We start from the raw sequence: 13,847 nt of genomic DNA on the forward strand, positions 1-13,847 counted from the left end.
TTATAGTCTATGAATCCACCATACTCTGCAGGTAATCTGAAAAAAAGCACTACATTTAAAATTTTTGATTCAGATGCCCCTATATTCATAAACCTACCTGCTACCTTTATTACCTCAACTAATATACTGCATTAAGCAGTAATTTTGGAAAAAGAAAGTTCAACTCTGAATTAAGTAGTGCAATAGTTGAAATTTGCATTTTTATCAGCACGTACAAAATATCACAAATTATTTTAAAACAGCTTTTCTCCCAATTTTTCTAATATAAATGTTATTTCTTAAAGCATACTATTAAAAATTTTTTCTAGGAGTGTTATAGTTGTATTATGCAAGTTTAGTACGTGGCCTACAGGAGGAAATAAAGAGGGAGAAAAATAATTTCAGGTCCATCTGGCTTCTAATGTGATAACCAGTTTAACAGACTTTAGCTTACTGATATTTATAAAGATTCTATGCTTTACTTCCTGTTCTCCCCCCATCCCACCCTGCCCAAACTCTGTCAAGTGGGTCATTTCCAGGATAGAGGTATTTGCTTCCTTCCTTAGCATTACTCAACCAATTCAGTCAGAGGCATAACCATTTATAGATGCAGTAGAGATCTCTCCATTCTGCAAATTATAACTCAATTCCAGCTATCATATGCATAATTCCTTTTTTAGTTATTGGACATTTGGGATATACATTATTGTCAGAATGCAACATGCTGTCATGGTATTTGAACATACTGCCTGTTTTAAACCAAAACAACACACTTAAAGCCCATCCATCACCAATTAGTAACAACCGCTTTGATGCTTTTTTCAACGTAACTGCTTATTCTTGGCATGCTATAATTTGTAGTAAATGTGCTGCTGAAGTAAACATTTGTTTATTCATGTGACTATAGTTATCATCTTCACTAGGTTTTAACACACCAAATAGCTGTTACTGAGCCTTGTAAAATGGATTAGTGTTAAATACTTTAAATATAGAAATAATTTGAGAAATGTTAAAGATACAACCTACCAATTTACTATTCAATGAATAACTAGCTGATATGGAGAAATCTAGGAACCATTTAAAAAATACTTATGATTAATGTTGGAGAGCAAATAAGTTTATGCTGTATTATAGCTCAAAAGGATCATTGGCATATTAGTCCAGATAAATTTGGTTACGAGAAGATAATGAGACATAGTACAACTCTTGACAATTAGATTGTAGACCTTGGCAAAGTAACTTCTCGTTTGGGCTTCCTCACTTGTAAAATGAAGGGATTAGGCTTTATTATGTCTAAAGTTTTTAAGATTTAAGAGTTTATCTGGCTTCCCATAATACCTGTTCTTGAAGTTAAGTTTTTGCCATATAGAATGTCTGCTTGCACCAAGAACATCCTATTTACATGACAATTGATCTCAGTTTACAATTAAAAATTCATTTACATTTATCAAGCCTTCTTAAAGTGAGCAAAACCTATATATTTATAGAAATCACCAAGAAAAAAACTACTGTGGAACATATTCTTAGCTGGAATATAGAACTGGTGATTTTTAGTAAGTTAGAAGTCTGGGCAAAGCGTGAAGATGATAAATCAATTTATTTAAGTTCTTATTCTGCTTTTTGTACTTGTAAGATATTATAGGAGTTATGTATACTGCTGACCCTTATCCCAGGATTAACATTACTATTCAAATTGCACAATGATGGTATGCACAAAAGCCACATATTGAAATATGTTATTGGGGCTACTCTAGTCAAGGAAGGTTAAAAATTGATATGTCATTACATGTGAGTGGGGCTGAGAAATTTTCACATTACATTAAAAATATAAGGGATTAATCAGTTCCATCTTTTCTAGTAGGAAGTTGTGGCCCAAAGAAGTGACTTGCCAAGGTCACAGATCTAATTACTGTCAGTTGAGAAGAGTGCCCAGATCTGACTGCCAATTCTACATCATACTGTCCTTCTCCTAGATGCCACAGAGCAGGCAATCCTTTGATTAGGTAGAACCCTAAATGGAATATAAAATCTTAAAGGCACTTTAAAGACGGTTCATGTAGTTCAATTTCTCATTTAAATCTGAAATTTCTTCTGTAGCACTGTCAGATGTCATTCAGCTTCTGCTCCAGTGGTTAACATACTCACTTATCCATCAGAGGTGATCCCTTTCCTTGATGGACAAAGAGCCATAAATTCTCTCTTACACTGACCTCTAATCTGCCATTTTGCAACTTTCACTTAGTTCCACTGAGTCAAAAAGGATAAATTGTACATACCTGTCAAATACGTGAAGACAGCTATCATTCCTCAGTCATATAATCCTTCAGTTATTCTTTGGGTTTCAGTTTATGGGATTCTTCCCAACTTGGTAAAAACACCCCAGGATTTGCTCTAATTTAATATCCTTTCACTGCATCCTGAAATTAGTATTGCAGATGTGGTTTGACCAGCACTTTGTATACGAGATTTATTTCCCCATGATCAATTTTTCATCACCATCATCTTTTCAGGTTGTAAACAATTGGCTCAAATGTTATTTCCAGCAAGTTAAAATCTTTTTTTTCTTAAATTATGTTTTTGCTCCAGTTTTTTTTTAAAAAATTAATTTATTTTTGGCTGTGTTGGGTCTTCATTGCTGCATGCAGGTTTTCTCTAGTTGCAGCAAGCTGGGGCTACTCTTCCTTGTGGTGGGCGGGCTTCTCATTGCGGTGGCTTCTCTTGTTGCAGAGAACGGGCTCTAGGGTGCACGGGCTTCAGTAGTTGTGGCGCACAGGCTCAGTAGTTGTGGCTCACAGGCTCAGTAGTTGTGGCTCACGGGCTTAGTTGCTCCACGGCATGTGGGATCTTCCCGGACCAGGGATTGAACCCGTGTCCCCTACATTGCAGGTGGATTCTTAACCACTGCACCACCAGGGAAGTCCCCAGATATTTTTCATCTATAAGCTCTTGACAAGTGTAGTTTCCTATTTTTTTCAATGCTTTCCTACTATTTCTAGAATAATGATAAGATACCATGTGTGATTGTGCCCCTAACTAGCTTGCCAGCCGCCAGCCTCATCCCTCTGCCATCATTTCCCCTTGACCTCTGACCGGTGTTCTTAATTTCAAACGCACCATCCTTCCTCTGGGCTTCCACATACTGTTCCCCTTGGGCCACCCAGGCCCAATCTTTTCTTAGTCATCCTTCAAAGCTCAGTTCAAATACCACTTCTTTGTGGGACTCTTCCTTGCCCTTCTTCCCATGTTCCCTCAAGAGTACCTTTTACCTATTATAATACCCTACAAAGCTCCTTCAGCCTTATACAAACAGTAATAATACTTGTGCAATAAGGTAAGGTGTCTGTCTCCTCAGTTATACTGTGAAGGCTGTGAGGACAACGTTGATGTCTATCTTTATCCGGCATAGGGTTTTGAATGATTTAAACATTCAATAAGTATCTGTTGAATGAATGAGTGAATACTGAATTAGTGTGATCAATATTTTGATTTTCCCAGGTGATCAAAGAAAACAGTTAAACTCTGGGGTATATGTTGTACAAAGAAGGAAACGTACAGGCTTTAAGACAATCTTGAGAAGGAAAAACCTCTCTAAAAGAAAGAAGGAATAATACAATTTAGAAAACTATAGATCCATGTACTATAAAGATGAATGGTAATTTTTTTTTTTAGTCCTTGTAGTAAGTAGGGAGTGAGGAGCATGGAAGGAAAACAAGCACAGCTGAGTGGCATATTTTTGTTTTACTGTTAATTTGACACATCTGAACCAAAGCATTCACAATACTTGATATACTTTGAAGAGAATCATACACTATAGTCTTAGACATAACCACAGAACAAGCAGAACAATTAAAACTACATAAGAACTTAAAATATATCCACAGTGTGTATTATATCAATATTCATTCATTTACAAATTAGACTACATACCATTAATTTTATTTTTATTTTTCTTTCATTGTTTTATTCAAGCAGGATTCATTCAAGGAAAGGCAACTTAGTTTTTGTGTGAGCTTTATTTTTTTCACTACATTCGTTAATATAAAAGTTATGAATTAAACGTTTTCTTATCTCCTGCGTCCAGGAGTAAATCCATGAAATTCTCAGATAGTAATCCAAAACAACAGGTCCTATTCTTAAAAATAGTCAAAGGGAAGAGGGATCAAATAGCCAGTCTGTTTGTGGTCTTAAAGAACATCTAATGGACTTTCAGGTTTTCTAGTAGTGACAGTATCGCATTTCTACGAGATTAGTCAAAATTTAAAACATTGCGTACAAAATTATTCTTGAAGCTCTAAATGCCTTTTAAATTACTAAAATGAAAAATTTAAGTAGTTGCCTCACAGTACCAAACTTATAAATCAAAACTAGTTAAAATTCAGTGCTATTGTGACTTCTCATTTACAAGGTAACTAGTGGGTAAATTAACAAATGGCATAAAAATTAAGACATCATTTTTTTAAAGGAGAACATGTATGATAACCAGGGAATACAGAAAATTCAATGTATTTTACAATAAAATAACCTTTAAATCTCTATCCCTGTACAACAGGGTTTAGGTCATCTTTAGTGAACTTGCATGTTTTCATACAGTTTATTCTGAGTACTTGAATTGTTTTAGATATACGCTTTTTATTGAAAGAATATTACATTTGTATACCAGGATAAGATTTAGTACATTGAGATGTTTTAAAAATATTTATAAATTTGTTTCTGATATGCAAAAGCATTTGGCAATACTTTCATAGCATTTGATCTTATAGAATTAAAATTCATACAGTACTCATCTTGATGTTTAAAAAAAAAAAAATCACAGAAAAAATATAAATTACACAGCCTGACTGCATGATACTGTTATTTCCAGTTTCTAGTTTGGTAATTAAAACCTTCATTAAGTCTGTTAACAAATCATTACCTGTACATTTATGAAGGCAACTGACATGATTTGCAAACAAAACCTTCAGGTTTTATGTTATTTACCAAAGAGTGCAGTTCAGCAAGAATGAAAACCCAGTATGCAAATTTTCAGAATATTTTACAAATTTACCAGTTCCTGTGACACAAACTGTTTCAATCTTTCAAGATACTGTCCATAAAGTTCCACATCATTGTGACCTGCCCCTTCAACCCACAGAGGCTCCACAGGTCTTTGGCAACGCTCAAACAATGCGAGGCCATGTGAAAAGTCAATGACTTCATCTTCAGTCCCATGAATTATTAATACTGGAGAGGTAATCTTAGAGATTTTGTCAATGCTGTAGGGAAAGAGAAGGAGGAAAGAAGTCAACAAATTAAGTTTGAAAAGGAAACAAAACAAATTTTCTTGTGTTATATTAGATAATTTAAACATCAGAACCATCTTTCAATCAATTCAGAAGGGATGGATACCTCTTGGATTTCAAATAAGATTCAAAAGTCATCTTTACATTACTCCCTACCTTAAGATTATCTGAGGATGTTAACTTCATGCACTTCTGTTTTGAGGGAATCCCTCAATAATTATAGTCATCCTACTTCGCCTTTGTACAATGTTGATATTTTAGCACAGAAACTTAGGTTGCAAGGAGAGGAAGAAACCAAGGACCATTTCAGCTATGTGTTAACTTCATACCTCTCTGCGTTCACATTTTTTTCTCCCTCCCAATATCCTACTAAAATGACAGCAAAATTTTTTTTTGTTTTGGGTATTTACTACAAAAATAGGAAGAATATAATAAAACATAACATTTTGGAGCTGGAAAGCAGATGAATATGTGAGATAACAGATTAAAAGTACAGGGGAAAACACAATTTTTAAGAGAATAGAAGGGTAAAGTGAAGAAACAATCCAATTTATATCATGGAATACCCCAGAAGGCTAGGAACTGACATGCAGATAAAGGCGGGTGATTCAAATCTACAGAATTTGTTCAAAGTCTGTTTAAGAAATAGTGTCCTGCACCCCCGCCACCCCGCCACCCCGCCACCCCAGTTCTTTTCTTTCCCCTTCCTTTTGCAGCTGGGTAACTGCCCTCTACCTAAAACTGGAGGGTTTGTGAACTAGGGGATTGCCGGACACAGTTTAAGGCAGAGGTACCAAATAGCAAGTAAACATATACATGTTGGCTGCTATGAACCCATTTTCCCTACTGGGCTCTCAGAATGCTGGCAGCCAAGCCTCCACCTTCTAAGAGATAGTTGTAGGAAGAGTCTTCTTTGGAGACTATATATCTGCCTTAAGAGGAAAGATAAATACTGACATTGGGGGTGGGATCCCCACCTAACTGGCTTGGCCAGATCACTGGATAGTGAAACTCACAGTCAACAAGTCTTAATTCCCCACACTTCAGGTCAGCTCTTTAGTTCCTTACTCTTCCATGTGAGCACACAAGTAAGAATTATCGGACATCAGAGGAGAGCACTTTACATATAAGACAAGGATCAAAATAAACAGTAAAAAAGGGCAACTTGGAAGAGACAAACAATACAAAGAACCCTTACGAAGAACAATTCTTTAAAAATTTTCTGAGAGAGAGAGAGAGGCACAAGGCATTATAACTATAAAATGAGGACAGAATCTTGAAAAAGAAGAAAATCATCAATGAAATAATTCAAGGCAGCATTTGGTAAGGAAAAAATGCTTGGGTATATTATTTGCTGTCAACTCTTCAATAGTAGAGGAATTAAATAAAAAAGGAAACATTTGATCTTTTTCAAACAGTTTACTGTTAGTGCTGCACTCTCTGTTGGTGCAGCTGAAATGAAAGAGGGAGCTAAACAGAGATGTAACTTGGCAATAGTTTACCCCAAATGTCTCCCTATCATTCCTACCATTCAGCTACAAAGTATAATGCACATACCTTCCAATCTACCATTTTCTAAAACAAAAACAAACCCCCAATAAATGTAAAAACCAAAAACCTCCCACAGTCTGCTCTGGTGATAATATCATATGCTCCCATATGCTTCCCTACCAAAGTAACCCCTTACTGGCTAATGAAGAAAAAATTTGTTTTGAAATGACCCTTGCTGTTCTTATAAAGAATCAAGTGGTGACTTGGCCTGTGGCCTATCTATCATTCACAAAGAATCTTTGTATTGCTGCCAATTTGGGAAAGGAAATAAGACTGAAATTTGCCAGCCTGTCATTTCTTGCCTTCTTCCTTTCTTTGAGAAAAATAGGCCATCAATTTTTTTGTTAACAATGAAGAAGAACTAGTGGGAACTACCATCCTGTGTTGAGACGCATGAGGAAAGGTAGCCCTTCTTTTAAATTTGTCTAACACTTATGTTTGCAGACTCTGTGGGGGCAATAATTATTCTGGCTCATTTAAGACTCAACATTTTCCCAATTCACTTCCTTTGTAAATCAGATATCACTAATTAGACATCGTTCATTCATTTTTTACAGAAGATTTAAAAAAAATTTTTATTTATTTTTGGCTGCGTTGGGTCTTCGTTGCTGAGCGCGGGCTTTTCTCTGGTTGCCGTGCGCGGGCTTCTCATTGCGGTGGCTTCTCTTGTGAAGCACAGGCTCTAGGTACATGGGCTTCAGTAGCTGTGGCACGTGGGCTCAGCAGTTGTGGCTCGCAGGCTCTAGAGCACAGGGTCAGTAGTTGTGGCACACAGGCTTAGTTGCTGTGCGGCATGTGGGACCTTCCCAGACCAGGGCTCGAACCCGTGTCCCCTGCATTGGCAGGCGGATTCTTAACCACTGTGCCACCAGGGAAGCCCCGTTCATTCATATTTATGCACATGTGTCTCATTTTCCCTCTACTTGTTCCTCCCCTCCAGTATTATGCACCTCACTGGATGGTACTATCGTCCATTAGCAGCTCAAGTCAGAAACCTGGGAATTATATTCAAATTCTTTTGTTTAGCATCCTATATACAGTCTGACATTTAGTTCTATCAATTTTTTCTCAAATTCACTCTCTTATCTCCAATTCTAGTGCCACCATCTGGGGTATAAGGCTCTTAGCACTTTTCACCTGGGTTACTATTGCTCAAACACTTCAGCCTTCTGACAGATGTCCTGCCACCACCTTCTTCACAAATTAATTTTTCCACAATTTCTATAATATATGTAAAATAGGAGCTCATGGCTGAGTGAACTGTATCATGAATACCTTAAGTGATGGAAAAAAATTCCCTCAAAAGTTTCTTCGAATTAAACTAATTGAATATTAATACTTACTTTGGGAATGCATCAAAACAGTAGGTCTTCTTGGTATCAGGAAAAGCGACTCGCATTCCTGAGGTCAAAGGAGAATGAAGAATAACAGCAGCACTCTCATACCGAGCAGCGAGATCCACAGATGGTACTGTCCCTATACTTTGGCCATATATAATCACATTTTCAGGGCGAATGCCATATCTACAAAGTTCACAAGTTTAAAAAAAAAGAGTTGGAGAGTCAGACTGGTATGAAGTGTTCAATCACTAATAAGGACTTAATCTTAAAAAAGAAGGACAGAATGAGACAATGTCAATAAATTTATATTTAAAATTTAAGTTTCTTAGTCATCACTAACATTTAATACCACAATAAAATCTATATTCAGTTATGTCATCTGTTTCAAGTCTACCTTTTGGAAAAATAATGGCTGAGGTCTCTTAAGATTTTAATCTTAAGGAATGAATTTATTAAATCATTTATGGAATTCAATGTAGCATATTATTGACTATATTTGGAACATATGTCACTAATATTTTAATGGACTGATGTTTAATGGAGATTTAGTGTTTATTTTCCATTCAATGTAAAAAAGGTTCTTTATTTCTCTAGGCATTAAAAGTGGTTCATTTTATTTTCTGAAGTTGGTCATAGTGATGAAAATGCAACATACGGTTACAGTATGGAATGATGAATAAAATATATGTATTATTTTAGCCAAGAGCAAATTACTTATTTTTCTTGAGATTTGCATTTATTTACCCATAGAAATGGACTAATGATTGGAAAGATCAATAGATGAATGAGAATTCCAAAAGCCACATGGGTCAGTGATTTATGAATACTTCCTTTAAAAATGATTCAGATTTAAATATATGAACTCACTAACTCAATTATATTGGGTATATACTATGTTCCAGGCATTGTTACTTGTCTACAGTATAACTGTCCTAACTACAAACTGCAAGTGTAAGTGAGGTACTACAGGAGCTAATGAATGTGGGATTAAGGGCTAGAGTGACATCAAATATGCCTTTCCACTTCAGCAGTCTGACAGCAGTCATTTCTGGATGCTAAGGGCCATTTGCACAACAGCTTTCAGTTTTCTGAAAATGTGATAAAGCTTTCCAAGTATCTGAACATTCACCAGGAAAGAGCAAGACAAACCCTATGTGCTCCCTATGGCTCTTCCCAGGGGCACAGGAGTATTTGGACTATCCAGGTGGTGACATACCTCTCCATAGTTTCTTCTAATCAGTCCTACAGAAGAATTTGGACCATGTCCCAAAGATTGGGCTCCATCTACTCCAGACTGACTCTAAATGTAACTAAACTCAGAAAAGCTTTTTTTGGACTTCCTTGGTGATGCACTGTTTAAGAATACGCCTGCCAACGCAGGGGACACAGGTTTGATCCCTGGTCTGGGAAGATCCCACATGCCGCGGAGCAGCTGAGCCCATGTGCCACAACTACTGAGCCTGCACTCTAGACCCCGTGAGCCACAACTACTGAGCCCGAGTGCCACAACTACTGAAGCCCGTGCGCCTAGAACCCATGCTCTGCAACGAGAGAAGCCACCGCAATGAGAAGCCCGCGCACCACAACGAAGAGTAGCCCCCGCTCGCCGCAACTAGAGAAAGCCCGCGCGCAGCAATGAAGACCCAACGCAGCCCAAATAAATAAATAAATAAATAAATAAATAATAAATAAATTCTCTACACAGAATCTTAAAAAAAAAAAAAAGCAAAGCTTTTTTCTTTGCAACAGACCTAGCTTCATAGGAATGAAGAAATTAGGAAAATGAACATTTGCAGCATCGCATCAGCATAATGCTTGGGGCTGCCTGGACGCTGTGTAGCTGAACGGCAGAACTGTTGGTGGCAATGATGGGTTTTAGGCTAAAGCGAGCAATGGCAAGGCTCCAGAGTAGCAGAAGCAGCTGCCAATTTACCATCAGAGGACTCCAAAGCAGTAACGGAGTTTCAGAACAGTTCACGTTAGAAAGGACTTCAGAGGCCATCTAATCTAGGTTGGCTGCTTACTGAGCAGATGTTCAAAGTCAGAGTAAGTTAATGACAGAGCTATAATTAGAACCCAGGTATCCTGACTCCAGGTCCAGTGCCTTTTCTACTACAGCACACAGATAATGAGCTCAAATACTGTGGAGGAAAGGCTGTATAGTGAATATTCATACTTTATTTTCTGTTGATCCATCAGAAGTTCAGAAACATGGTTACTATAGAAAATCAATTATCCTTAAAGGGAGGTTATTCAAATAATAATTATTTAAGTTCATTATTTTTTTCCCTTCCTGGTTACTTAAGCCCTTTTTTACTTTAATTAAGTAAATGAAAGGCATGAATTCTAATTACACACATTTTATTAGGTGATAGAATTCAAGAACTGCAAAGAATCTTGGAGATCATTTAACTCAACCTCTTCATTAAACAGACTAAGAAACAGAGGCTCAGAAAAATTAAATAAATTTCCCAAGACTTCCTAACCTTACTAACTCTTCCAACCATATTTAGAGTTCAACATAAGAGAAATTTTAAGTCTGAAATTCTATGCTAAACTACTATGTGGGACTAGGTAGCAATTTATCTGTTCTACTCCTATTCTTCATTCATACTGGTCAAGTGTATAAAAAGATTAATTAATCAAGACTAGAAATCACTTTAGAAAGTTTCCTGTAAATTGATATCCGATAAGATTTAAAAAATAATAATAAAGCTGACCACTTACAAGAGGGGATTCTTTTACATAAACATAGAAAGAACACTTAACTGGATACTAACATGTTTTGCTTGAATAAATTTATACTTTTGTGATACTTGGAAGCACTAATAATGAAGGTTATCTGCTTTTAGCACCTTTAAAAACTATACTAATTCACTGAAGTTGAATTATAGTATGTGAATTATATTGCAATAAATCTGTTATTAAAAAATTATCATATTTTCCTGACAGGTATTATATATACTATATTCAACTGGCTGAATCTGAAAGGGGGAACTCAGTTTTGTTTGCAGGCCTGAGGGGACTGACATGAGTATAACCAAAGCATATTTTGACTGTGGTCATTTAAGGTAGTTTTTAAGTTTATAAATTTTTACCACTCTGTGCCTGCCTCCCTCCCACCCCTAAACTCCATAATTACTACTTACCATCTATTTTTTTCTTACTTGTCAGAAATATGTTTTCATACCATTTCAATTGATTTAAGAATCCCTTTTATACAGAACTCTGCTATGAGACCATAGTTTTACTATACATCTTGGAGGGGTAAATGTTTCTAAAGATATTTTCTAAAAAAGGTTATATCTACTAATGAAATTGAGAAAGTTCTTCCCAACTAACTGAAACCATTAATATTTAAACATTAAATTAGGAATGGTAATTTTCTTTATGTACTCTAGCTTCAGTCTAAAATACTCTGGACGGATTTCCCTGGTGGTGCAGTGGTTAAGAATCCGCCTGCCAATGCAGGGGACACGGGTTCGAGCCCTGGTCTGGGAAGATCCCACATGCTGCGGAGCAACTAAGCCCATGCGCCACAACTACCGAGCCTGCGCTCTAGAGCCGGAGAGCCACAACTACTGAAGCCCGCGTGCCTAGAGCCTGTGCTCCGCCACAAGAGAAGCCACCGCAGTGAGAAGCCTGCTCATCGTAACTAGAGAAAGCCCGCGCGCAGCAACGAAGACCCAACGCAGCCAAAAAAAAAAAAACCAAACCAAAAAAAAAACACCTCTGGAAGTCAGGCAGCTTATTAATGTACAATGAGGAATAATTTGTACTAAGGTATCTTTCTGTTTAGTGTACATTAACTGTCTGATGAGAAAATACACTGAAGTATACAAAACTGCAATAATTTTCAAGAAAAATTTATAAGTATCTTCGTGACTAGAAAAGATTGTTATTTCTATTTACTAATTATTAATTATTAATTATATAAAATGATGCAAACCCTGCCTTAGGATTTTAACAATCTAGCCTCTTACTCTGTTAATGACAGATCAAGTGAATGATTAGCTAAATCACTGTTTTCTTCATTCCCTTGAAATGTTGCAACTTTGAATAAACATTTTTATACCACAATCCAATAAGTTTCTAAAACCAAACATTTTTCACTGGCTTACATTTTTAGGAAAATCACACACACACACACACACACACACACACACAAGCTGTCAAACTCTTTTATGCTATTATACAAAATTTAAAATTACAATCTAAAAGTGTAACTCTTCATAGGTTTATACTGGTAAATATAATCTTTATTTAGTACTTCAAGATGTGTTACAAGAACAGATTTTATTCTATTCTTATGCAAGACAATTTTATCAGCCATCACAAATGTGGAAAACAATTCCCAATCACCATTTACCTTGTCCTAAGAGCAAGCCAAGCAGCTTCTATGTCTGCATAGAGGTTCTTCTCTGTTGGTTTCCCAGAACTTGCACCATATCCAGAATAATCATATGAGAATATATTACAATTAATCCGTGATCCCAGTCCTATGTAAAAGCTGCTCATCTGACCAAGATCAACAGCATTTCCGTGTGAAAAGAGTAAAGTGTATTTGGCATTGGGTGAGCAACGCACAAACATGCAGGCAATTCTGTTGCCTTTACTGGTTCTAGTCATGAAACACTCAATAGCATCTTTTTCTCTAGAAGAATATTGCCAGTCTGCTCGTTCTGAGAGGTGTAACGTCCAGCGGCTTCCACTTTCATCACACATCAGCGTGTAAGTTGGATCAGGTGGCAAAAATGCTAATTTTGAAGCAATTTTCCCTGGACAAGGTGGACAGCAGAAGAGGCAACACAGCTCACTAAATGAAAGATTATTCATCTTCTGAAAAAGAAAAGAATAGTCAATGTTTTAATCACTGAATGTCCATTCTGCATTTGCATACAATAAAAGTTAAAACAAAGACAACAGTAAATTCTACTAGTGGACAGTGTCTACTACTATTATATGAAGTATGCTTTCCCAAATAGATTTTTGGCATCTTTCTAGAAACACTTTAAATCGTGAGGTGAGGCAAATATTCCTGACCAGGAAACAGACTCAAATACTATATGACATGTTGCAAATAGTAGTTTATATTTTATAATACTTAACCAAAATATGAAAAATGATAGTCTTACCAGAGAGGTATAAAATTGTTATTTCTCCACAAATAACAACATAGTAGGTATGAAATATCCTTAGTTAGCTTGTAATTTCTGTGTAACTCAGTGAAAATTCTCAGAATCTCGTGAGAAGCTAGGGATTTAACATAATATAGTAAATATACAATAATAGCACTGATGAAGCACTTACTATTTGTCAGGCATTGTGCTAAGGGTTCTATGCATATTAGCATGTTTAATCCTCTAAGCAACCCTATATGGTAGTCTGAGAAAAGAAACCTGCACAAGGTGAGGCAGTGAGGGAGCCAGGATTTGACACCAGGCTCCGTCATTGTCCTACATCACTGGGCTACACTGCTTCAAGGGCTCAGAACACTATTTGTCTCAGAAGCTTATTATTTTAGTCATATTTGTCTCAGAAGCCTATTATGTTAGCCATAGTGCCAATGGCCTAAATAACCTGTAAAACATTAAAATGTATATATGAATATATGTATGTATGCAATTATTGCCCAAATTAAGAAGGCATTATTATGGAAAAAAGATCTGCTCAAGGAAAATTTCCTAAATTTCCTAAA

At 36.4% G+C, this 13,847-nt stretch overlaps 1 protein-coding gene across 2 annotated transcripts in view; it reads right to left on the reverse strand.

The window, feature by feature from the left end:
* Positions 1-3,698: 3,698 nt before the first annotated feature.
* Positions 3,699-13,847, reverse strand: part of ABHD17B (abhydrolase domain containing 17B, depalmitoylase) — a 37,348-nt gene continuing 27,199 nt past the window's right edge. Inside the window, exons 2-5 of one of the 2 annotated variants that reach the window (XM_082401506.1) lie at positions 13,285-13,402; positions 12,519-12,988; positions 8,153-8,332; positions 3,699-5,231 (exon numbers count right to left, since the gene is read on the reverse strand). In XM_082401506.1, coding sequence (XP_082257632.1) covers positions 5,012-5,231; positions 8,153-8,332; positions 12,519-12,985 — 867 coding nt within the window. In that variant the 5' untranslated portion in view covers positions 12,986-12,988; positions 13,285-13,402 and the 3' untranslated portion in view covers positions 3,699-5,011. The remainder of the gene's footprint in view (positions 5,232-8,152; positions 8,333-12,518; positions 12,989-13,284; positions 13,403-13,847) is intronic. The other variant, XM_082401505.1, reaches the window with a different exon arrangement.

This window comes from Balaenoptera borealis (assembly GCF_965194805.1).
Source record: "Balaenoptera borealis genome assembly, chromosome: 8".
Classification (NCBI taxonomy): Eukaryota; Metazoa; Chordata; class Mammalia; order Artiodactyla; family Balaenopteridae; genus Balaenoptera; species Balaenoptera borealis.